This window comes from Dromiciops gliroides, chromosome 5 (assembly GCF_019393635.1).
Source record: "Dromiciops gliroides isolate mDroGli1 chromosome 5, mDroGli1.pri, whole genome shotgun sequence".
NCBI lineage: Eukaryota > Metazoa > Chordata > Mammalia > Microbiotheria > Microbiotheriidae > Dromiciops > Dromiciops gliroides.
In genome coordinates, this window is record NC_057865.1 from 91603751 (window position 1) to 91631365 (window position 27615).

Sequence of the window (27615 nt, forward strand, 5' to 3'; positions counted from 1 at the left end):
AAGTATATAGAAAGACACGGAAGCTACCTTCCATCCAGATCCTTGATTTCGTTCACACTATTGGAACATCACCTACTGGTGCTGTGAGTTTGCAAGGTCTAAGATTGAACTTCTTGGGGAAAAAGGAAACTGAACTCCAAACCAGATGAAGGATTATAATCTGTGCTTTGTTTCAGGGGCTTTGATACTAGCTACCAATCTTTTTGTGTCAATAATCTTTCCTATGTTTATTGCTTGGGATCATTATGCTTGCAGAGGACAATTAAGAAACACAAACCAGATTCTGAACTTCAGAGAGCTGAGAACAATATACCATAAGTACATATATATATATATACATACATACATATACATACACACATATATTTATTGGACGGAATCCCTGAGATTATATTCGGTCCATCTGTCAGGGGAGAGGAGGTACATTGACATATAGATCATACATCATACCACAATTTTAATTATTAAAAGAATAAATAATTTTTTTATCTGTTCCTCTCATTGCCTACCCCATTAAACAAATTTAAAGACAAACTAAAAACAAATCCCTCAGTAAATATCTACTTAGTCTGGCAAAACAAATTCTTACATTAGTTATGTCTTAAATAATGTTTGTCCCTTTGGGCATTTTAACTTCTTCACCTCTCTGTGAAGAGTTAAGTGAACTGTTTCAGCTTCATTTTTTTTTTGAGCCTGTGGTTTATCATTGAATTGAGGAGAGTTCTAAAATGTGTCAAAGTTGTTTTTCTCTATAATGTTACCATTGTATAAATTGTGCTCCTAGTTCTATTCACTGTGCTTTGTATCCAGTTTTCTCTGAAATTGTCCATTTCATCTTCTCTTATGTCACAATTATAGCTCATTACATTCATGTAGTGCACTATTTCTGTACTCGTTTAGAGCACAGCCTATTAGCTTCCAATCTTTGGCTACCATGAAATAAGATACCATAAATATTTTTATACATCTGGATGCCTTCTCTCTGTGTGTTCTTTGGGGTATAAGTTTAGTTATATACTTGGGGGAAAGGGTGTTTGGAAATTTTCTGAGAATAGTTCCAAATTGCTTTTGGGAATGGCTGAACCAATTCATAGTTTTGCCAATAGTGCAATAATGTACCTGTTTTTCCACAGCCCTTCCAAAATTTGTCATTTTCTTTTTTTGTTATCTTTGTCAATTTGAGAAGTATGGGTTGGACTTCATAGCTTTTCTATTTGTAATTCTCTAACTATTAGTTATTTACAGAAGTTTTTTACATGGTTGTTGATAGTTTGGATTTCTTCCTTTGAAAATTGACTCTTCATATCCTTTGATCATTGAGGGATGGTTCTTCATCATATAAATTTGCATCAGTTCTTTATATATCTTGGAAATGAGGCCTTTATCAGAGAAAATTGTAGTACCCAATCTGTTTCACTGATTCACTCTCTTTTTATTAACCAACATCAAGACATTTTTAAGGATTGCCATTTTGTAATAAAGTTTCAAATCTGGTAGTCACATACCCACTTCCTTCCTACTTTTTTATTATTGCCTTTGAAGTTATTGGCCTTTTTTCTTCCATATAAATTTTCTTATTATTAACTCTATAAAATATTCTTTTGGGAGTTTGGTGCAGTACTGAATAAGTCAATTAATTTAGGTAGCATTATCATTTTTATTATATTAGTTTAACTTCCATATGAGCAATTAATGTTTTAAATTCTGCTTTCTAAATCTATTCTGTAGTCTTATCTCATTTTATAGGTGAGTTCATCCCATTCACATTCATGGTTATGATTGTTAATTGTGTATCAATTAATTGCTCAGTTAATTTAAATTTAACAGTTATGTCCATCCATCCGATCCTCTTGTGCCTTGTCCTCTCTTTATTCCCACCTCCTTCTTTATAAATGAGAAGGTAGTAAAAGTGAGGGAATATGCTTGATATTTATAATCTTGTAAAACAGGCTGTTTCCTCTCTTACACCTTTTCTTTTCTCCTTACCTCATCCCAGTTCCAGGTTTTTACTCTTCCTTTCCTTTTAATATTCCTTTCGTGTCCCTTCCCAAAATATGTTTTACTTATGACTATTCTGTTACTTCCCTGATTCCTTGCCTCTATCTGACATTCCTTACTGTCCCTCCTTTGTCCCTGTTCCTTCTTATTTCCCTTGAGAGTTTAATTTATTTCTATACCAAGATCTCTGTGTGTAGTTGTGGTAAGTATATTCAGTTTTCTTTTAATTCAAATGAAAATGAGGTTCGTGGGATGATTCTTACTACCATTCCTTCCTCCATGCTTATATACTCTTCATTTTATGTACCTCTATTACAAAATAGTAATAGTTTTCTTCTTCCTCCTTTCCTCCCCAGTGTAGGCCCCCTTCCTTCTATTTTTGTCTTCTCCTAAGACCACTAAACATAACAAAACCCTTGAAAGCTTCTGGCAGAAATTAGGCTTAGATGAACATCTTAAACCAAATCCTACAATATATTTAAATAGATATGTGACATTATTAAAGATCATATTACTAAAAAATCAGAAGAAAAGAAAATCATTTATCTCTGACAGCTATGGGTAGGAGATATATTCTTAGCCAAACAAGGGAGAGGATCAATTACAAAAAATAAAATAAATAATTTTGATTACATGAAACTGAAAAGTTTCTGTACAGACAACATTAATATGCCTAGGATAAGAAGAGAAGCAGTTGAATGGGAAAATTTTTTGTATCAATTTTCTCTGATGATAAAAAAAAACCAAAAAGTTGAATTCAAAATTAGGAAGATGCCCATCAATTGGGAAATGGCTGAACAAATTGTGGGATGAGGTTATGATGGAACACTATTGTGCTATAAGAAATGATGAGTGGGCTGCTATCAGAAAAACCTGGAAAGACTTACATGAGCTGATGCAAAGTGAAATATACTGTATACAAAATAATAGCAATATTGTAAGATGATCTACTGTGAATGACTAAGTTATTTTCTGCAATACAATGATCCAAGACAATTCTGAAGGACTTATGAAAAATGCAACCCATCTACAGAGAAAGAACTGATGGTATCTGAATGCAAATTGAAGCATAATTTTTTCTTAGTTCCTTTTTCTAAAATTTTTTTGTCCCTTTTCTTTCACAACCTGACTAATGTGGAAATGTTTTGCATGACTTCACGTGTATAAATTATATTGAATTGCTTGAATTCTTAAGGAGGGGTGGGGAGGGAGGGAGGAAGAGAATTTGGAACACAAAGTTTTAAAATTGATGTTAAATTTGTTTTTACACCTAATTTGGGAAAAATTAAATTAAAAAAATTAAAATTAAAAAATTCTCTGATAAGGGTTTGAAATCTAAGACATGTAAATTATTAATAAATAAATAAAGGGATAAATTTAAATATACTGCTAATAGAGAGGCAGTGTACCTTAGAAAACCTATATCCAGGGCAGCTAGGTGGCACAGTGGATAGAGCACTGGCCCTGGAGCCAGGAGGACCTTAGTTCAAACCTGGCCTCAGACACTTGCCACTTGCTGTGTGACCCTGGGCAAGTCACTTAACCCCAATTGCCTCACAAAAAAACAACAATAGAAAACCTAGATCCAAAAGATCTAGGTTTAAATTCTACTTCAGATACTTACTAGCTTTGTGTCCCTGGGCAAGGCATTTAACCTCTCTGAGCCTCAATTTACCCATCTGTAAAATAATAGATAATAGTATCTACTATACAGACTTGTTGTAAAGCTAGCATTTTAAGGTTTGGTGAAGCACTTTACATATTATCTGATTTGATCCATACAACAACCCCATGAGGTAGGAACTATTATTCTCATTTTGATAAGGAAACTAAGGCTGAGAGGTTATGACTTCTCCATCTGAGTCTGAGGGGAGATGGTCGTTAAGCAATCAGGACCTATCCCTTCACAGGTAATATGAATCATGTGGACAATATAGGTCCAGAAAGAAGGTGGGATCCACCGGAATGAAGAATTGCTTGATGGGGGCAGCTAGGTGGCGCAGTGGATAGGGCATCAGCCCTGTGTGATCCTGGGCAAGTCACTTAACCCCAATTACCTCACCAAAAAAATAATAATAATAATAATTGCTTGATGCTGTAAAGAGGAAAAGATCTTTCCTAACTATAGATTAGTATAGGTAATATTTCCATTTGTGGTTTTGTGAGGTGAAATAAAACCTGTCTTATGTCCATTACTTTATTAGCCTGAATGCTTGCATGATCCTTTTGGGTAGAGTTGTGAGTCAAATTCTTATGTCCAGGGAAATTGCTGGTTGTGGGGAAAATGAGCAACAAAGATTATTGAGAGTGGCCCCCAAGGCAGATCAGATCCATCAGTGTAAATAAAGGATTGGGATCCAAATGACAGAAAGGTGACATTTCTATTTCCCAAGAAGTGGAAACCTAGTCCTCTGTCATTTTTCCAATTTTCACTTCATTCTAAGTTTTTCCTCAGGGACCCTGTTTTGGGTGCTGATCAGATATCTAAGTGGAGATGTATACCAGGTAGAGAGTAATAAAGGAGTTGAGTCTCAGGAGAGAGATTAGTGCTAGATATATAGATTTGGGAGTTAATTACATAAAGGTGATAATGGATTCCATAGGTTTGGTTGAGTTCAAGAAAGAGAAGAGAAGAGAAAGAGAAGAGGACAGACCCTTGGGGGAGACCCAAGACCCTTGGCATATTTAGGGAGAATGGGAGATCCAGCAAAGTAGACTGAGAAGAAGAAATCAGTAAGGTAGGAAGAAAACCAAGAGAAAAATAGTGTCAGAACATTGGGGCAGTCAACAGAATCAAAAGCAGCAGAAAGGCCTAGGATTGAAATGGTCAATGGGTTGAGAATATAAAAGGCTAATGGTAATTTTTGTGAATTGTGGAGTGGAAAGACAAATTACAATGGACAAACTGGGTGATAAGAAAAAGGAAGTGTGGGGAAAATGCTTTCCTGGAGTCTTAGAAGTAAGAGAGAAAGGGGCAGCTAGGTGGCACAGTGGATAAAGCACTGGCCCTGGATTCAGGAGGACCTGAGTTCAAATTCAGACTCAGTCACTTGATATTTACTAGCTGCGTGACACTGGACAAGTCACTTAACCCTCATTGCCCTGCAAAAAAAAAAAAAGGCATAAAGGGTTTTGTTTGGTAGGTAGAGATCTTGAATTACAGGGTTTAGGGGAAGGATTGAGAGACAGGTCCTGAGCTGAAGGTTGAGTAGACCCACCCTCTGCTTATTAAAGCTGACCTCAGGCTAATCCATTGACTAATGTCTAAGAGTATGTGGTTAGGGCCCAAATGTGTCTGGCATTAGAGCAACTGGAGAAGATACAGTACACTCACAATGAGAGAGATTTCCCATAAACCATTTTAGTTTTAAAATAACTTCCAAGTTAAAAAAAAATCCTAATGTTTAACCAAAAGTTCCTTTGACCTTTCCTAAGTGGATAATCTTGACTTTGACCTAAGATAACTATTTAGAAACTGGTGTCCTATTATTACACTCTCTTCATTTTCTTATGTTAAATAAGCTAAACTTATCAAATCTCTCTTCATATTTTATGAGTTTGAGTTTTATGACTCTTTTGGCTGCTATCTCCTGGACCTCTCCCAAGATATATATGTCCTTCTCAAACACTTATTTCCTAAATTGCATACAGTACAATGCAGTCAGCCCACAATTTGCAAGTGGTTGTTGTTCCAAAAGTTTGTTTGGAAACTCAGAACAGATTTGTTTTTCTCGAAAAACCCCAATATTTTAAATAGCGAATCATTACTTAGCTACTTCATTAAAGCATATCTAACCCAGGATATAGTAGAAATTACTTAATTTTTTTCTCCATGAGTTGAGTCATCTATTGTCCCTACACTTTAAAATCCTTCTTTTTCTTGCTCCTTCATTCTTCTGTGGTTTCTCATTTTTCTTCTCTTCTGCTCCTCCTTCATTGCCTTCTCCTCCTTTTCCTCCCATAACACTTCGGGTATATTATGGGCTTTTGTGGGCTAGCCTGGGAACCTAACCTCCATGTATCACTGACACTGTTTCTATGTGGAAAATTCATTCAGTGTCTCAGAGAATGTTTATGGCCTTGGCCATAGGCATAGTATTATTCCCTATGAGGGGAACTCCCTTTCCCTCTCCATGGTTCCTGGGAGAACCCTAACTCATCCATAGCATAGACCAGTTATTTATTAAGTGTAGACGTTCACAAGCTGTGTGATAGAAACCTTAGCAGTTCTTGTGCCCTAATAGTAACATAGCGTGATGGTCATGGATGATGACAACGATGGTTATGATGATGAGGAGATACATTTAACAGGCAGTAAGTGTATAGAACCAAATTTCACAGGGTGTGCATGACACAATGGAAAGAATGCTGTCTTTAGAGTCAGAAGACCCATCTTCAAATACTGGCTCTGTCACTTACTACCTGTATGATCTTGGGAAAGTCACTTTACTGGATCTGTTCACTGAATAATAATAGCTAGAATTTTTTTATGGCACTTTAAGCTGCTATAAAATATCTTATAAATGTTATCTCATTTATCCCCACAAACAACCCCGGGAGGTAAGTGCTGTTATTACCTCCATTTCACAGATGTGGAAACTAAGACAGAAAGGCATTAAGTGACTTGTCCAAGGTCACACAGCTAGTAAGTATCTGAGACAGGATTTGAACTCAGATCTTCCTGACTCTAAGTCTTGTGCTCTATGTACTGGGTTATCTAGCTGCCTATAAAATGAGGACAGTTAGACTAGATGACCCTGCCAGTTCTGAATCTATGATACTAATAACTAAATACCCTGATTTCCTTAAAACTAGTATTTATTGGATAGGTAAGCTCTTAATTGTACCTGGTCCCATCAGAATCACTGTGCTGGCCAGGAGACAGTCTATATCTTCATTTATGCCAGCTGTGTGAATGTCAATTGTCAGAAGAAAAGAGAAAAGCCAAATGCCTTGGGGACATCACTGTCATCCAAGGTAGAAGTCAGCTTTCATTTTTAACATTGGGATTCCTTACCAAATTCACTGTGGTCATCTATCAGAATAATTTCATGAAGGAGATACTGTGGAGTATGATCAATGACACTGTGCACTGTCCGAAGCAAGGCAGAAAGGACTTCATTGTAGAAACAAATGATAATGCTGGCAACTGGGAGATAGTAGGGATAAGACTTGGCTTTACATCTGAAGACAAAAAATAAGAAGAAAAATATTCATTGAAAAACCTTGAATGGTTCAGGCTCTGATTTGCCCAATCTTAGATACCCACTTCTAAAATCCTCTGCTTGTCCTTGAGCTCATTATATTTACGATGATAAGAGAAGCTGACATTTGTACAGTAGTTTACAGCTTACTCTTAACAATCCAATGATGTCAGTGGTACAAGTATCAATATTCCCATTTTGGAGATAGGAGAACGTGAGGTGTAAAGACCTTAAATGTTTATGGTCACAAGTTAACCTAGGTATTTTGCTTCCTAAGCCCAGTGCCCCTGTGCCCACCATAGTTCAATAAATAATCATAGCTTATAAAGTACTGGAAGAAGTCAGGAAGCCTTGAATTCAAATCCTGCTTGCCTCAGACACTGACTATCAGTGTGACTCTGGGCAAGTCACTTAATCTGTCTGCCTCAGTTCCCTCAACTGTAAAATGGGGATAACAACAGCATCTACCTCCCAGGGTTGTTATAAAGATAAAAATGAGATAACATTTCTAAATCTCTTAGAAATGTGAATTAGCTATTTAATAAGTAGACCTGTTTAATAATATTTAATAATTCATAAAATAAAATTATAATATTCAGGTTAGAAATAGTTATTAATAATCATTATTAACAAGAATTTCTAAGAACTAGCTAGCTATGAACAAACTTAATAATTAGCTGTTTGTAGCTATTAAAAGATAAAGAATATAGGATCACTTAGCTTTTTCTAATATTTTCCAAATAATTTTTTTTCTTGTTATAACAATGCTGACTGTTTGGCCTTGTTTTGGGTAAACTTCAGCATTGGAAGGGACTTTAAAGATCATCCTCCCCAATCCCTCATTTTACAGAAGATGAAATTGAAACCCAAAAGAAGCAAATATATTTTGCCAAGAGCCTACACATTTTCATCCCCAACTTTTTGTTGTGATGAACTTCCTGTCTCATTTTCATGAGGCAGAAGACAATGGAAAGGTTATAGAAGGCTAACTAAGATATCCAGCAGCATGTCAGTGAAGTGTCAAGAAGAAAAAGCATCGAGAAGGAAAAAAATTGAATTAAAAAAATTTTTTTAATGGTTAATAAGCTTCAGTGTGGTACAGTAGAAAGAGTTTTGTAGGCTTTGGAGCTGGCAGGTTTGAGTTCCAATTCCTCTTTGGACATTTATCACCCTCGTGACCTTGAGCCAATCACTTGACCACCATGGGCCACAGTTTCCTCATCTGTAAAACGAGGGTTAGAAGAAAAGACCTCTGAGCTTCCTTTCAGCTCCAGCTCTGGAGCTGGAGCTACCGATTTCTCTATTAGTGTGTCTTCCTTCTTTCAGTCTCTGTCTTTCCCATTAGTTGCAAAGGAAAGGAATTTTATCTCTCTAGTTTGTTTTTCCTTCCTCATGTACTATGAAGAGGGATTCTTTTTCTTTTGACAGAAACAATTATTTCCTTTAGTGATTCAAGCATCCTCAAGATTTTTCTGCTTTCTCACTGTATTTGCCAATTACATTTTTCATGGAAAAATAACTTTTAAAAGAATTGTTTTGGTCCCTATTTAAAAATATGTTCTATAGTTCTAATGGGCCTTTCTCCAAATTGGTCAAAATTAGGGTAACTGGGTTTTATGTTTATGACTCATTTATAATTTGTATGTCACATCAACTTACAAACAAACTTTTGGAACATAACCCATTTTTAAGTTGGAGACTGCCCATTCTCATCTGTATCTAATTGAAAAGGTTTTTTACTAGGATATCTGGAAATTCTGGGGAAATGGCAAAGTAAGAGGTTGCAAGGAAACCAGGTTCCTCACATTGCCCTCAAAAACAAAATAGAAATTCAGAAAAGAGAGATGAAAATGAGTAAAATGAAGTGCCCTGATGAACACATAATTACCTTTAGAGAAACATAGATATGTATTGACTGAAGCATATACCAGAACAGTGCACAGAGACAAAGAGGCTGCAAAAAACATCCCAAGAGATTACCTCAGATGTGCAGATGATATATTTAATGAATTAAATAAAAAATAAACATTGGCAAAAAAAAACCCCAAAATAGATTTTTGAAGCTCTTTAAAAATCATGGTAAGGGGCAACTAGGATGCCATGGATAAAGCACCGGCTCTGGATTCAGGAGGACCTGAGTTCAAATCCAGCCTCAGACACTTGACATTTACTAGCTGTGTGATCCTGGGCTAGTCACTTAACCCTCATTACCCTGCAATAAATAAATAAATAAATAAAATTTAAAATCAAGGTAAGGAACTGAAGGGAGGAATTGAATGATGCTTTTTTCCTTTTTTTTTGCAGGGCAATGAGGGTTAAGTAACTTGCCTAGGGTCACACAGGATATCTTTTTCTTTTTTTTTTCTTTTTAAAGAAAAAGGATTGGGAGGAAATAATTTAAAAGGAATTAAGATTCTGGAGAAAATTTGAAAATATTAAGTGAGAGAATCAAGAGCAGAGTTAATATAGATGGAGATAAAGTTATAGACAACACAGCGGAAATGAGGAAAACCAAAAAAGCAATTCAGCTGTTGAACACATTATTTCTGGAGAAGGAAATGCAATTGTTAAGGGCTAAAATTCTAGCTAGTCTGTCTAAAGTATCTAATGAGTGGTCGCCAATAAATTACAAGCCTTAGCAAGAGTTAGACTTTTAAGCATTTATTAAGGAGAATAAGAATTTGGTAAAGAGAGAGAGAAAGGCCTAGATTCCTATCTATTAAAGGGAGAGCACATTTTTAGCTCCGCTCTCCACCAGAGTCCAAAGGAAAGAGCCCGAGACAGAGTGCTAGTCCCTTCCTTCTTCCTCCCACTACCCAACGTCACTTCCTGATGCCAAAGAAAAGACTCCTGGTCTTGCCCTCAAAGACCTTCGCTTCGTGGGTGGAACTCTTCTACAGTAAGTCTCCAGCAGGTGGCATCATTCCAATCGTTACACAATGTGTTAATGAACACTAGAAAACTTGCTCAAACTCTCTAATAATCTGAGGGATATATTTAAAATCACATTATGATTGTACCTCACACCTATAAAACTAGCTCCCTAAAGGTTTAAAATTATAAAATTCAGTAGGGATTCAGTTTCAGTGAAGCAATATAAGTTATTTTGCAGCACAATCCATGCTTGCAACTGCAACAGTCCAGCACACAACTGATCATCCCCTCTGACTAACCCAGAGATCCCATTTTATCTTAGGGATGCAGAGGAGGGCAAAAGATCTATCTGAACAACAGTGTTTATGCTTACTTTATTTATAAGAGCAAAATATTAGAAACAGACTGTTTACCTAATAACTTAGAAATAACAGAATAAAATGATGGTATATTACCGTAATAGAATACCATTGTACTGTGCACAATGATAAATATGAAGAATGCAAAGAAGTATGGAAAGATCTAGAAGCTGATGCAAAGCAAGGGCCATAAAATTAGAGCAACATACAGTATTCACTAAGTACAACCACTAAAAATACACACATAAAAACGGCAAAATTTTATAACTACAGAGATGGATTTAGAAGGTGATACAGAACAATCCCCAATTATTTTGTTAACACTTACATTACATCGTATATATCATATCATATTACATTGTTATTTTTCGTTACTTTGTTACATTGTATTATATCACATTATATGATGCTATATTATATCATATTATGTTATAACATTATGCTATATTATAATTTTTCCTAGTCAAAATATAAGTAGTTTAATTTTTAATTTTTTTTGGTGTTTTACAACATACATTGAGTTTAAAAAAATTTTTGTTAAGTGCATAGGCCCAAAAAGAGAAAAAGACCTATTTGTAAAAAAATATTTCTAGTAGATTGTTTTGTGCTGGCTAAGAATTGGAACTCAAAGGAATGCCCATTAATTGGGAAATGTCCAAACAAGCTGTGGTCTATGATGGTGATAGAATTTTATTGTGCTATAAGAAATGACAAGGGGGCAGCTAGGTGGCGCAGTGGATAAAGCACCAGCCCTGGATTCAGGAGTACTTGAGTTCAAATCTGACCTCAGATACTTGACACTTACTAGCTGCGTGACCCTGGGCAAGTCACTTAACCCCCATTGCCCCACAAAAAGGAAAAAAAAGAAAGAAAGAAAGAAAGAAAGAAAGAAAGAAAGAAAGAAAGAAAGAAAGAAAGAAAGAAAGAAAAAAAGAAATGACAAGCAGGATGATTTCAGAAAGGCCTGGAAAGACTTGTATGAACTGATGTATAGTGAAGTGAGCAGAACCAAGAGAACATTGTGCACAGAGACAGCAATGTTTGATGAAGAACTGTGAAAAACTTAACTATTTTCAACAGTACAATGATCCAAGACAATCCCAAAGGCCTATTGATGAAACATACTATCTACTTCCAAAGAAAGAAATATTGATGGGACACGGACTGAAGCGTGCTATTCTCCACTTTCATTTTTTTCTTTTAGTCAAGTTTTCTTATACAAAATGACTAATATTATAATGTTTTACACATTCATGCATGTATAACCTATATCTGATTGCTTACTACAACATGGAAGGGGAGGGAAGGAGGGAGGGATAAAAATTGGAACCCTAAACTATAAATAAAAATGTTCATTACCTTAAAAAATTTAAGTGTTAGTAAGTTTCTAGGGGGAAAACAGATCACTGATTTTGAAGGACACATACACATTTTATCTCAGAAGCAGCCTGCCGCTAGCCACTGTATACTACTAATTAGTGACCAGCATCCCAATTCAAAACCCTAGTACTTGGCAGTAATACAGTATGAACAGAAAAAATCTTAGATCCTATTAAGCTCTATGTCTTCATCACGCTGTATGGAAGGGAAACATTCCTTCTGGGAAAGGGTTTTCTACTGTATTAGACTTGTAAATATTTACATCTTTCTTGCACAATATGGTCGAGATATTTTTCAGTTAGGTTTAATGATCACCTTTCTCCTATTTGCCATCTAATGAATCACATGGGACATCTTAGAGATTTCTGGATTAGGGTTTCATTTGTACATTTCATGGTTTCGAATCATTCCTGCCCTGGTGCCATCCTGGTCCTGAGCTCAGATGCAAACCTCCTTGATAAAAGGGAGATTATCATCCCTCTTGAGTTGAAGACCACCAGAAACTACAAGGTGTTACAAGGAGGTATAAAGGTAGTAATCAATCAACAAGGATTCATTAAGGGCCTACATACCAGAAACTAGTGAATGTAATCATAAAAATTGTAAGAGCCTTGAAAAGGAGAGCTATATAGAGAAAAATGAGGGCCACTAATTTGTGTCTATAATAAATGAAATCAGAGATTTGAAATTAGAGGAGACCTTGGAAGTCATCTAATCGAAAACTTTTATTTTGCAGATAAGGAAACTGAGGTCCAGAAACGTCGTGACTTGTGTAAGGTATACAAGTGATAAATGGCAGAGCCAGGATCCAAGTCCATGTCCTCTGTTTTTTTTTTTGTTGTTGTTGTTGTTTTTAAGTGAGGCAATTGGGGTTAAGTGACTTGCCCAGGGTCACACAGCTAGTAAGTGTTAAGTGTCTGAGGCCAGATTTGAACTCAGGTCCTCCTGATTCCAGGGCCGGTGCTCTATCCACTGCACCACCTACCTGCCCCATCCATGTCCTCTGACCTCATGACCTCTTTTTCACTGGTCCACATTCTTTAAAAAAAAAGTTACATCTGAAAATATAATCTCAGATGATTTCACTTGAAGTACTACAGTATTGGAATTTTTTCTCAGAATTAGCTAACAAGGGGAGGCAGCTAGGTGGTGACACGTACTAGCTGTGTGACCCTGAGCAAGTCACTTAACCCCCATTGCCCGAAAAAAAAAAGAATTAGCTAACAAGTAATTGATGGTTAACTAGAAGATTTCAGTGCCACCCTCATTTGTAAAAGGCCCCCAAAAGCACAATGTTAAACTGCATTTACAGAAAATAGTGACATACTCTATGCTCCTTGTATCTGGCACGTCTCTATGATAGCTCAGTTGGTTACTGATAAATACGTTGAAGCCATGCTGTTCAAAGCCCAAGTCTCTGATCTTCCGATTGCTTTCATAAAAAATCACATCTGCGACAGAAAGTCATGAATCAGACTATATTATGGAAACAAAATCAAGATAAATTGACAAAAATAATTTGCATTTCTACTCTTGGGACCCACTAGTAGGAAACAGAGTAAGAATGGTCAGATAGCTCTCCAAATTATCATTCCTGAATATGAATTTTGCCTCAAGACAAAAGATATTCACTCAAGGAAAAATTATAAAATCCTTCCAGAAAAAACAAAAGATGACATAAAAAAGAAAGATATCTTTTTATTCTGAGAACTGAGAAATAAAGCTGAGAATATTATATGTTTAAAGATGATAACACTCTTGCAATTATAGATTTAACTTAACATACAAATTTCATATAATAAATTTAAAATAATAAAGTAGATTTAATTTAATATTCATTAAAATACATAGAATATTTTACAGTACTTGACATACTAAAAGTAGCTAGCTTTATGTAGCACTTTAAGGTTTGTAAAGCACTTACAAATTTTAGCTCCTTTTATCCAAACAGAATCCCCGTGAGATAGGTGTTATTTATTATTATTTTCATTTAACAGATGAAGGAGGCAGAGAAAGATTGTGATTTGTCCAGGGTCTCACATACCTAGTAAATACCTGAGTGAATATTTGAACTCAGGACTTCTTATTCCAGGTCCAAAATTCTATCCACTGAACCATTTAGCTGCCTATAAACTTTTTTTTTTTGGTGGGGCAATGAGGGTTAAGTGACTTGCCCAGAGTCACACAGCTAGTAAGTGTCAAGTGTCTGAGGCCAGATTTGAACTCAGGTCCTCCTGAATCCAGGGTGGGTGCTTTATCCACTGCACCACCTAGCTGCCCCTGCCTTATAAACTTTTGAAAGTGAAATGGTTCTATGAGAATAATTGTGCAAGTCATGTCCCACTAGACAGTGGCAAGAGGAGGTACAGGATGGAACAAAACTGTTTCCCCCTTCCCTTCTTCCCCTCTCCTGTTTCCCCCAACAATAAGTTGGCAAGAATATAATATAATTTTTAGGTAATGATGATGGCCTTAAGGTTTGGAATAAAAACAGGAAAAAAAATGATCAGTGGAAAGGAATATAGGTTCCAGAGATAGACTCAAACTTTCTAAGACCCTCAGATATGACAAAATAGAAGTAAAACAATAAGAATAAATATTGCTATAAATGGATAAGATTTGACTTCCTCATACTTCATTCCATAAACTGCAATAAATTTCAATTGGTCAAAGAATCAATTAAAAAAACCCAATATTTTAAAAAATGGAATAAAGTGAAATAGCATATTCATCTCAGATATGCAGGGGAGATTTCTGAAGATTGCAGGAATAGAAGCTATCAGACATATTCAGATATACAAATTAAAAGGCACAGTGGGGTTCCATAAAATAAATTTCAAAAGGAAAACAACAGAAGGCAGAAACTGGGGGAAATGAATCAAATAAATATTTATTAAGTGCCTACTATGTTCCAGGTACGGAACTAGGCTATAAGGCCACAAATACAAATGAATAAGGCAAAACCTACTCACAAAAATGATAAAAAGCTTACTATATAGAATAAATGGAAAACAAATATTTAAGGTCAACAATGAGATTTCACTTATCAATTCACAGAGCTATAAAAATGTCAAATCTGGAAGAGATCTTAGAGATGATCTAGTCTAGGAGTTCATTTTGTATCATGAATCCCTTTGGCTGTCTGGTAAAATCTGTGTATAACCTCTTCTCAGAATAAAATGCAGAGGGTTAAAAGAAAACCAATTATACTAAAACGCTGTTATCAAATTAAAAAAACAAACAAACAACTAAGCTCTTCTGATCTTGCCTAACCTCTGTAAGGTGAAGAAACTTGGCAAAGATTGGATAGCTATAATTGACATAGTGGGGAACAGACAGTTCACACATGAAGAAATACAAATAAATCTCCATGGAAATATAACATGAAAGAACATATGGCACTACTAGCAATTAAAGAAATGCAAATAAAATGAGATTTAAGGAGCTTATAAACCACTAAGCTAGAAAAAATAAAATGCTTAAAAACAAGACTGGCAAGTTTATAGGATACACATATATTGCTAATGGCACTGCGAATTATTTTATCTTTCTGGAGAAGGATCTTACAATATTTAGCAAGAGTTATAAAACTACTTGTTACCCTTTGACCCAGAAACCTACCTCTTCATTTAATATTTATTATGTGAAAAGTACCATACCACAGAGTAGGGAAGACATAAATATAAATATAATTATAATTAAGACCTGGCACCTGTCCTTAGGAGCTTCTTCTACCCTGAGGAAATAACCCAAAGGAGAAAGAAAAAAAGCTGATCATAGAAGAACTGTTTATAATTACAAAAACTTAAGACATAACACGAAGGCTCTATAACACAGCATTACAAAGCAAATTATGATACAGATAGCTCCCGGATCAATGAATGTATATGTATTTCTCCTCATTCATATTTCCAACTACCTATTGGACATTTTGGTTGGATGTCCCATAATTGTCTCAGATTTGGCAGGTCCAAAACAGAATTCATTATCTTTCTCCCCAAATCTGTCGTTTTTGTCATTGAATTGTCTCAGTCATATCTGACTCTTCATGACTGCATTTGAGGTCTTCATGGCAGAGATAGTGGAGTGGCTTGCTATTTCCTTCTTGCAAAATCTACCCCTCTTCTGAATTCCCCTCTTTCTTTAAAGACATACAGTTCAGTAAAGACTTAACAGTCACTCAGGTTTTCAAACTTGGAGTCATCCTCAGCTCCTCATTCTCTCTCATCTCATATATTCAGTCAATTGCCAGGTCTAGTGCCTTCTTCCTCGCTTCTGCCTGGTAGAATTCTGAGCTTTCTTCAAAGTTCAGCTCAAGCATCACCAGCTTCTAGAATAACAGTGTTGAACTTATTGCAAGCAGCAGGCAAAACTCAAGGCCGTGACCAGAACCAGATTAAAATGTAATTGGGAAATGTTTAACAAAATAAATAAAGATGCAACATAGATCATGTTAATTTGTTGTTTTCTAAGTCAAAGTGTGGCCTATAGGGATTTGTTTCTACTTGGCAATACTGTGCTAGAGCATCTTCCTCATGCTGCTTGACATTTACTTTATGTGTATGTGTGCACACACATGTAAATACACATACACATAAATACAAACATACATGCATATACACACATGTACATATATGCAATACATATTTGTATGTGCACATGTGGTTTTCTTGATAGAATAGAAGTCTGAGGACATAAACTATTTTTATTTTTTGCATCTCATGTGCCTGACATGGTACCTGGTATAGAGAAAGTGTTGACTGATTGATAATGTCATTTTACCTCTTAGTATCTCTTAAATGAGAAGGTTGTATTAGATACCTCTAAAAATGGTTTCTAACTGTAGTTTTCTATAATCTATAATGTTAAATGAGTAGAAAGAGGATTGGGTTGGGAGTCAGGAGACAGAATCTCTGGGTTAGGAGGGGCCTCAGAGTTCTGATCAACATTAATTAGGGTAGGGAATCACAAGAGCGGAGTCGGAAGGGACCACAGTGTCCGTCTGGTCCTACTGGTATCTGAAAAAGATCGTCTAATATGACACAGCTGTCAAGTGGTCGCACAGCCTCCCTTGGAAGACCTTCAGTGAGGGAGAAGCCAGTACCACCCTAGGCAACGTATTCCACTTTCAGATAGCATTTTTAAGAAAAGGGGTAACAAGGTAAAGTGGAAAGATAAGTTGATAGGATGTCAGTGAAAAGATCGCTGGCTTTGGAATCCTATGGTCTGAGTTAAAATCCTGCCTTTGTCACTTAGATGTAGTAAGGACAATTGGCCCTTACTACAAGATCATGGGCAATTCACTTAACCTCTTTTCTCGTCTGTAAAAATAAGAGCAAGTCTAGATGGTCTCTGAGATCACGTCCAGGTCTAAATACGTGATCCTGTGATGTAGAGGCTTTATGACTGATGTCCTGGTTTTCATCAGGGCTCTGCCGCTTCCTACGTGCACGTCTTTGGGTGAGTCACACACTTCTGTGTGCTTCAACTTCCTCATATGTAAAATGAGAGGAACAGATGACCTCTAACAGCCATTTCAACTCAAAATTCTATGATTTAATTGCTAGGAAATTTGTTCTTCCAGCCAGACTAAATTTGTTTCTCTGAAATGTGCATCTTACTGTTCTTAGTTGTACCATGTGAGGCCAGCTAGCCTAAGTATAATCCTTCTTCCTCATAATAGCTTTTCAAGAATGTTTTGTTTTATTTAAAATCTTTAAACTTTATTCAGGATGTCCCCAAAGTCTTTTTTTGTTTTTTGTTTTTTTGGTGAGGCAATTGGGGTTAAGTGACTTGCCCAGGGTCACACAGCTAGTAAGGGTTAAGTGTCTGAGGCCGGATTTGAACTCAGGTCCTCCTGAATCCAGGGCTGGTGCTCTATCCGCTGCACCACCTAGCTGCCCCATGTCCCCAAAGTCTTACTGCAGTTTTAAAATTTTTTTCATACCTTTAATTTTTTTGTCTTTAATAGTATTTTTTCTAATTACATGTAAAGACAATTTTTAACATTCATTTTTTAATAAAATTTTGAGTTCCAAATTTTCTCCCTCCTTCCCTTCTCCCTCTCTAAAACAGTAAGCAATCTGATATAGGTTATACAAGTGCAATTGTGTAAAACATATTTCCATATTTGTTATGTTGTAAAAGAAGAAACAGAACAAAAGAGAAAAAACACAAGAATAAAGTAAAAATAGTGTGTTTCGATTTGCATTCAGACTGTCAGTTCTTTCTCTGGGTGTAGATAGAATTTTCTATCATGTGTCTTTTGGAATTGTTCAAGAATGTTTTTGAAGACAGTTTTCAGGCATTGGGGGTGAGAGGTGGGTGTGGGAGTGGGTGGAGAGAGTGTGGCCTTTTCTTCTGCAAGTTCTTTCAACCAAACCTTGACATAGACTTGAAGCCCTTAGTCATCCTAGCTGCCCTCCTCTTGATATGCTCTACCTTAGCCTGGTCCTTGAACTGAAAACAATATTCCAGATAAGCCCTCTAATGAAAGCAAATGAATTAAAACTATCAATCAATCAATAAACATTACTAAGTGCCTACTTTGTGCCAGACACTGTGTTAAGCATGGTGAAAGCAAATATAAAAAAGACAGTGTCTGCCCTCAAAGAACTTAAAATCTAATGGGGGAGGACAATACACCAAGGGAAGTGAGCCCTGGGAAAGTTACCTTATAGGGAAGGTGGCCAACATGTGGGCATTGATGTAAAAGTCAGAAAAGTCTCAAAGTTGTGCGGCTAGATGAGAAATGAGATGTTCTTAGCTGAGCTCCCTCCTTAAATGGAGGTTTTGGAGTTCAAGGGTCTACCTGAGGGACAGGGTATACAATCAGAAGGACAGAGGTATACCTCTAGATGCCTGAAAGTTACTCTTCTCTTAATGCAGTCCAAGATTACAAGAGATTTTTTTGGTTGCCATATCACATTATCACATTAAAACCCTTAGATCTTTTCTCAGACGAACTGCTGTCTAACTAGGCTTCTCTTATGTCATTTGTGAAGACAATTCATTGACCCCCACATATAATACTTTACATTTATTCCTATTAAATTTCACTTTATTAGATTCAGCCCAGTTTGGGGGCTGTCAAGATTTTTTTTTTTTTTTTTGGAGTCTGTCATCCACTGGTAGCTGTTCCTTCTAGCTTTGCATCATTGGCAACTTTGATAAAGATGCCTCCTACACTTTTATCCAAATCATTGATAAAAAATGTTCTATAGCACAGGGCCAACCACACATCCCTGGGGGGAATTCCATTGGAGAATGCCTACCAAGTTGGCATGGAGCCATTAATGATCAATTTGAGCTTTACCATTCGACCATTTTTTAATCCATCTGTATTCTTGACACATATTTCCCCACAAGAACAGCATGAGATGTTTTATCACATTTTTTGCTAAAAACTAGATATCTCGGGGCAGCTAGGTGGCACAGTGGATAGAACACCGGCCCTGGAGTCAGGAGTACCTGAGTTCAGGTCCGGCCTCAGACACTTAACACTAGCTGTGTGACCCTGGGCAAGTCACTTGACCCCAATTGCCTCACTAAAAAAAAAAAAAAAGTCTAAAAAAAAAAATTAGATATCTCTAGCTATAGCATTCACCTGACCCACCTAATATGACCTATGGCATAATATAGGCCATTTAGGCTATTGTGTGAAGAAGGTAATGTGTAATAAATCTGGAAAGGTGGGCTGGATCCAGATTGTGAAGGCTTTAAATGCCAAGGTGATGCGTTTGTGTACCGTCCTGAAGGGTCTAGACCACTTAGATCTAAGACTAACTCTTAGACCCAAATCCAGTCACCAAAAATCAGACTTCACAGAGTCAAGTAGCTTAGACTATATGTCAAGAGAATATGAACTGGGGCAGCTAGGTGGCGCAGTGGATAGAGCACCGGCCCTGGAGTCAGGAGGACCTGAGTTTAAATCCGGCCTCAGACACTTAACACTTACTAGCTGTGTGACCCTGGGCAAGTCACTTAACCCCAATTGCCTCACACACACAAAAAAAGAGAATATGAACTACTTGTTAAAGTTTACTACTTGCAAACTACCTTCTAATTAATAATGATAGAAGATTTCATGTGCATCAACAACAAAAAATCCAGTTTGCCAACAGACTTCAAAGCTCTGATACTAAGTTTGCACCTTTCCAAAGTGATCAAGGCTAGACATACCACCTTCCAGACAGCATCCTGATAAAGACAGTGTTCTCCCAAAGGTGTTTTATTTCTTTTTGTTAAATTTCTTCAAAAGAAAATAACTGGACATTTAAAAGAAGACATCAAGCCAAACATGAAGGATAGAGACCTCAGAGCCAGGAAGACCTGATTTCAAATCTTGCCCTAAGACACTGGTTGTGTGACCATTGACAAGTTACTCAATATCTTTTAGCCTCAGTTTCCTCATCTGTAAAACAGGTAACAGTAACTAACATCTACCTCTCAGTATTATTATGAGTATCAAAAGAGATGCAAACCTTAAAGTGCTACATAAAGACTATTATTATTATTAATAAAATTATTATTATTACCAAAGATCACTGAGAATGGCTCAGCAATCAGATCTACCAATTCTTTCTATACCAGAGGAATGATATCTGAGCCAGGTGATTTGAATTCATCAGGAGCAATGTGGTAAAGTGCACAGATTGTTGGACTTGGAGTCAGGAAAACCTGGGTTCGAATCCAGACTCTGATCCTCACTCATTTGTACGCACATAGGCAAGTCATTTAATTTCGGGGGGGGGGAGGGTCAATTTTCTTATCTTTACAGTAGAGATAAAATAATAGTTATAGAATCTGTTTCACAGGATTATTATGAGGATCAAATGAGTTAATGAATGTTAAGTCCTTTGGAAACTTGAAAGGGCTCTATAAATGTCACTTGTTATTATCTCCTTATCTACCTTGGGCTACCCAACTTCCAATTTAGACATTGTTGTTCTGCCCTTTCCAGTCCAAAGATCATTTTCCACAAGAAAACCAGAAAATATCTATCCTTAGCTAAGAGCCAGAGGTGTTCTATTCTGTTTCTTTTTAAGCAGTAGAAGTGTGAGCAGTTTAGTATGTTCTAAAACCATATTTTGTCCACTATTTTAAATCATCCACAAGAGAACTAGAAAAATATCCACCCTTGGTTATTATTATCCAGAATTTTTCTACTGTGTTTCTTTAGAATAAGAAATCCCCAGCCTGCCTGTTCCTGGATACTTAGGGTGTATGAGAAAATAATATCTCAAAATAATAAAAGAATTTGAAACAGAAAAAAAATGTTTGCAAAAAGTATTTAAATAGTCTATCTGTAATTTGATGCAGAGATTTAAGTGCTTCAATATTAGCATCTTCAGCTAGGGGCCCAAACATACATACCCAGGAGATAAAAAATTTCAAAATACAAAATACTGTTGAAATACAGAAATTCATTTAGAAACCATTTAAACCTATCAGGAAAGACAAGGTAGAGTCTGTTTTCCAAAGTAAAATGGAATTTAGGGTAATAGAAGTCTAAAAGCACTTCTAGGAAAATAGTATTAGCTCTGCTACTAGACATGTGACCTTCAGCCAGTCATTTTATATCCTTGGAGCTCAATAAAGAGTTTAAATTAGGTGATCTCTAGGATACCTTGACAGTTCTAATAATCTATGAGTTGATTTCAAATTATTTTGTTAGATGGCATTTTGTTTTCAGTTAGAGTACATTTTTTTCTTCTCTGTTCTTGTAAGTTTAGGACTTCAATCTTCTGCCTTCAGGTCTCTCAAGGGCAAACACAAAATTCATTCTAAAATATTAAACCCAATTACTTTTTTTTTTTTTTTTTAGTGAGGCAATTGGGGTTAAGTGACTTGCCCAGGGTCACACAGCTAGTAAGTGTTAAGTGTCTGAGGCCGGATTTGAACTCAGGTACTCCTGACTCCAGGGCCGGTGCTCTATCCACTGCGCCACCTAGCTGCCCCCAATTACTTTTTAAAAACTAATTCTAGCATTCTTGTCTTTTACCTTACTATCAACATAGTTTGTACATAAACGTCAAAAGGCAAAACATGTTTCCATTATTATACTCCAGATGCATTCCTGGTAGTCTAAGAAGAAAACTAGTAGATACATGTCAAAATGTAAAGCAAGAAAATGGCTCCTATTGGCTTCTTCCCCATCATTAAATATTTTCATCTCAGCAGTATGTTGTTGTTTTATCCTTTTTTCTCGAAGAGGACCATGACATCTAGGTGATGTCATGACTTGCACTGAATTAGATTTAAATGAAGGAGGGGTGTGCAAAGTCACCAACCTCACTCTCTCCTCCAGAGCCATCTGGGTCCAGTGGCAAGAGATACATCAGGACAAGTGGAGGTGGCCCTGGATGTTTAAGGCAATTGGTTTTAAGTGACTCACCCAGAGTTACACAGCTAGTAATTTTCTGGGGTGAGATTTGAACTCAGGTTCCCCCAACTCCAGAGCCAGTACTCTATCCACTGTGCCACCTAGTGCCCTTTAAAATGTATAGAAAATGAGTAAATATCTGAGTTTATTTCTTGATAAGTGAATTAATATTCTAAAGAATAAGTTTATGCAATAACTATCCATGGAATAGAATGGTCTAGCATGTTGCCAGGAACTGAAGTCAAGCTCATTGGACTATAGTTTTCCAAAATCAGGTTATTTGCCTTTCTCCAGTCTTAGTGGCTCCCTTTCTCTATAATCTTTCAAAGATCCTTGACAGTGACTTAGCAACTACATCTATTACATCTTTCAGGACCCTGAAACATACATTAATACATATACACAATGTATATATGTGAATATATTCATGTGTTCATGAAGAGGTGTCACAGAAATGATAGTGCAGTTTAAAGCTTTAATAACCCTTTGAACTTCAGATAGATAGATAGATAGATAGATAGATAGATAGAGATAGGTTTATATAATAGCTGCCATTTTTGCTCCATTCTTTCTAATCCAAAGATCCTTCTTCATGTTCATCAGATAAGAGAGAATCCAATAATTTTCAAATTCTCTCTCCTGGATGTATTTTCCAGGTCAGCAGTTTTTCCAAGAAGATATTTCACATTGCCCTCTATTTTTTAATTCATTTGGATTTGCTTTATTGTGTCTTGTCACTAGCTTCCATTTGTTCACTCCTCATTCTTAGGCAATTATTTTCTTCAGAGAGCTTTTGTATCTCCTTTTCCATTTGACTTTTCAAGTTTCTGACTTCTCTCATGACTTTCCTGCATCACTCTCATTTCTCTTTCCATTTTTTCCTGTACCTTTCTTACTCTGTCTTCAAAGTCCTTTTTGAGTGCCTCTATGGCCTGAGACCAATTCATATTTTTCTTGGAAGCTTTTGATGTAGGAGCCCTGACATTGCTATACTCTTCTGAGGATGCACCTCAATCTTCCTTGTAGCTAAAGAAACTTTCTATGTTTCCCAACTTTCTCTTCTTGCTCATCTTGTCTGTCTTTTACTTGACTTTTAACTCCCTCTTACAGTGGGGCCCTACTTCCAAGCTACACTGTCCCAAGCTTCAGAGGGTCCCAGGGGTTTTGGTTTAAGGAAGGGCAGGTTTTTCACTTGCTTGGCCTGTTCTCTGGTCTGAAGATAACCTCAGGACAACTTGCTAATTAACCAGTCAGAAAAACTTTGTGTGCTGCCGTTGTTAGCTCTGAGGAGCCTGCTCCCTCCCCTACCTGGCCCTCCTGTTGTTCACAATTTCTTCCTGGTTCCCTGCTGGGGCAGGACTACCAAATTCCTCCTTAGGTCCTACAGACACCCCTGTATCCTCCCCACCCCCAGCCAGCCATTCAACCCTCTCACCCGACCATAAGCTTAGTTCCAGAAGACACTGGAGCTGCAATGGATTTGGAGGCTCAGGGGTAAGTTTCTCTAGTGCAGCATGCCTGGGACTGGATTTGTATCAGTGGCAATTTCAGGGTTGGACTCTTCTAGCTTCCCAGCATGACCCACTCTAAGCTGTCTTTGGCTGGAAAAATAATCTCAGCCCATCTTTTTGTGGGTTCTGCTTCTCCGGGGGTTGTCTTATGGCTGTGTTTGGAGTAATTGTGCCAGGAGCTCTGAGTGTTTAATGCTTTTCTTCTGCCATCTTGTCTCCACCCTGAGCTGCCCCTTTTGAAAGAATCCCAATAAAAGAAAATCAAAATTAAAGTTGAATGACTCTGTCTTCTCTTCACTGACTTTTATCATCATGCCATCATCTCTGGACAAGTGTTCCTGCCTCTTCTTTAATCCTTCTGTTTTCCAAAATAGTTTTAAAGTCAGTTTTCATTGACCATAACTTTCCCTCCTAGCCTCAGCTCTCTGAGTGTTAGTATTCCTATCACTTATTGCAGGAAGAAGCCACATTTTCATATTCCATGTCTTCTAAAAATTAAAACTGGTTTCTGAGCTCTCCATGCACTCATGTTAACATCTTTAAACATGCCCTCATTTTCCTTCTCATTAGAATTGTTTCTTTGTGTCTTCAAGATTTAATTCTTGAGCACATTTTACCCTTCATGGGATAGCTTCTGTAGAATTTTAGTCTGTTGGATCCTTCTATCCTGTCTCTGAACTCTTTGAAAACTGCTCTCCGAAAATCTAGAGTGTGTGTGAGACTATGCCTGGCTTTCCCCTCCTCTAATATGATTTCTAAGAGGTAGTTATCACTTCTCAAAGGTTTCTGCAATTTCTACCTCAACAACCAGTTCCTCCTGGCTGGTCAGAATCAAATTTAGAGGGGGAAGCTAGGTGGCACAGTGGATAAAGCACCAGCCCTGGATTCAGGAGGACCTGAGTTCAAATCCTGCCTCAGACACTTGACACTTACCAGCTGTATGGCTTTGGGAAAGTCACTTAACCCTCATTACTCTGCCAAAAAAAAAAGAAAGAAAGAAAGAAAGAAAAGAAAAGAAAGGAAGGAAGAAAAAAAGAAAGAAAAAAGAATTGAATCTAGAATAGCAATTTCCCTCTAAGGTTGTTCTGCCTTTGAAGTATGAACTTATAAAAGGAAGTCAGGAAATTATTAGCTACTCTGCTTTTGACAGAGAGAGAGAACTATGGCAAGTTTTTGGATATCTGAAACCCCCCGTCACTGCTATATCACACTTCCAAGATAGACTTGTGATCTTTTTCCTCAGCTCTTCTTCTATTTCCTCTGTCTAGTCAGTCTATAGTATATTCTGATGACTATCATGTCTATTTCTGTCTCTACTGATCCTTACCCAAATGCTCTCCACCATATATCTACCCTCTAATTCCTGTGTGTATATATACCTATGTATGTATATGTATGAGCATTATTACATGTGTATATATACATATACATATCCACACACATATATGTGTGTGTATATATATATATATATATATATGTATGTATACACACATTTATCTTCCCTCCCCCCCTTTTTACCTCTCCCATTCCCTTTGAATAAGATATACTTTTCAAGTCATATTCTAGTTATGGTTCTCATCCCACAAAATCTCAATGATATCTATGAGAGTAAATTTGCCTCCTAGATTTAGGATCTCTAGTCCACCTTGCTTGTTATCCACATTTTGTACATTTGGGTACAGACATCGAAGGTCACAGGCTTTATTGCTTACTTTCTTGAATTTTGTTTTGTGTCAATTTCTGGCTGTCTCGACTGCTGATCTTCTTACACTGTGGTAAAAAGATGTCGTTTTCTCTTTCTTCCTTTCTTTTCAGGTTAAATCCCCTATAAATGGATTTGTTAGAATCCAGGCAAATAGTTTTACCAGACTTTTCTGGGTGTATTCCATCCTTGGCCAAATATTCATCACTCCTATATTACTAGCTATGGTCCAGAAACCCAAGTCTCATTCTCAGATGCCATCTTCTTAATAAGCCCTTCATTTCCTCACTGTCTTTCTCATTTAAAGCCCGTGCCTTTGATTAGCAGCAGTGACAAAAACACTACATGCTCCCTGAAGGCCTTTGGCCTCTTGTTCAAGACTTAATGATCCTAATAATTTATCATCTCAAATTGTCCCATCACAAAGACACTCTCTTAACTATATTTTCTTGGTGATGCTATCTGACTACAAATCAGGGAACAGTCTAATATCAAAAGAATTAAAGTTATAAATAACTCAGAGGACAATGCAGAGATGCATGGTAGGTACGAACAGGCTGAAAAAATGTTACCAAAGATGATGTGCTTGCAGAAAGCAGCAAAGAAGAGATTACAGAGCATATGTATGACCATAAAATAGATTTAGCTCTGTCATGTAGTGAGAATGGACAACTCAGTATTTTTTTTTTGGTTTATCAATATTTTAAAAAATACTTAATAAGAGAGAAGGAAAACCTCGCCAGCATTTTAGTGTATTCTCTATGGAGGATTATGGAGGATGGGAAAACTTGGTCAAGATTGATTGATAAGGTGTAATCTGTGTCAAAGGGAGAAATGAAGTCACAGCTTATTAAAAGTACCTAATTAAATACGCTACCTAAATTATCACAGGTTCAATATAAGTTCAATGTCTTTTGTTCTACCTACCTCTTTGTCATAGGTCACTAAAGATAGTCATTAAATCATCTTTCCTCAAAAAATTCTCTTTTCCAACCCTTTATTGATTTTTATTTTTTTCATCTATATTCTTATCTAGTAGGGGCCAGGCTGACACTTGCCATGTGAGGTAGTTGGTAGTCTTCCAGGGTAACAGCTGAGATATCTCCTTGCCCAGCATCAGAATGTGTTTATTGCCAGATGCTAGGGCTTGTTTGGAGCAATTTAGGAGCAAAAACAAAAATTAAAATTGTAGGTAACTAATCAGCAAATGGAAAACAAAACAGGTCAAGAGAAGGGATTTAGCCCCATCTTGTTAGGAACTTGTTTGGACTGTTAAGGTAAAGGCCAGGGTCCTAGGTCTATTTCTCCCTTTCCTCCCTATACACTCCCTGCTGGAGTATTGTTATAAGTGATGTCACCTTGCCTTTCCACTCTTCAGAATGAGGGAGGGGAGAAGTCCAGTATATTAGGGTCAGTGGCACATTCATCAAATATCAAGACCAGAATGGGACACAATTCTCTAATTAGAGCATGATGTCTACATAAAATCATAGAAATGTAGTCATGTTACTGACAACAATATGAAATCTAATTTTTAAAAAGGTAAAATGAGTTTTTACTCTGACCAAAAGGCTAAAATCCTAAGCAATATTCAGTTGAAAATACAATTTCGAAAAGTATTTTTTTCTAAATCCTCCAATGATTAAATTATACTCTCAAAATAGCTAATAATGGAAGCTAAATCCACTTACCCAGTTCAGGAGAAATAACTATGTTATTTGTGACTTTAATATCGTGATCTAACTTATTCTTAACATCTTTGGTTTTTAACTGGGGCCTTATTTGCTTTGGGAAGTTGGAAAAATTGTAAGAGACTTTTGTAGGAAATGCCTGATGGGGTCCAGCCCTCTTGAAGGGCACATTCTTAAGAAGTTGTTTCAGTTCAATATAATTTAAATAAATAAAGAACAACACAGTCCAGGTCAAGGATGTTAAAAAGCAACCATGGCCAAAGAAGCGCTTGATATTTCTCATTGTAATTTCAATTTCCTGAAAGAGAAGGAAAGAAAAGCCTTTTTAGATGCTTAAATGTCTTTTGAAATAAGCCACTAGACTCCAATTCAATATTAAGGGGGGAAAAAACAAATAGAATTCTTTTGAAGTCAAATGAAAAAACAACAATGGTCCCAGGAAACAAAAATGAAAAACTCCCTAGCAGAGATGTGGGGAACTGTGGATAGACTGTTGTATACGTTGTCAGACA

The 27615-nt window shown here is 36.7% G+C and overlaps 1 protein-coding gene across 1 annotated transcript in view; it reads right to left on the bottom strand.

Annotated features, from left to right (window-relative positions):
* LOC122729469 (polypeptide N-acetylgalactosaminyltransferase 11-like) overlaps window positions 1–27386 on the bottom strand; it is a 68999-nt gene extending 41613 nt beyond the window's left edge. The window contains exons 1-3 of the mRNA XM_043968362.1: window positions 27104–27386; window positions 13143–13266; window positions 7016–7182 (exon numbers count right to left, since the gene is read on the bottom strand). Of these exons, the coding sequence (XP_043824297.1) occupies window positions 7016–7182; window positions 13143–13266; window positions 27104–27386 (574 nt within the window). The remainder of the gene's footprint in view (window positions 1–7015; window positions 7183–13142; window positions 13267–27103) is intronic.
* Window positions 27387–27615: the final 229 nt, after the last annotated feature.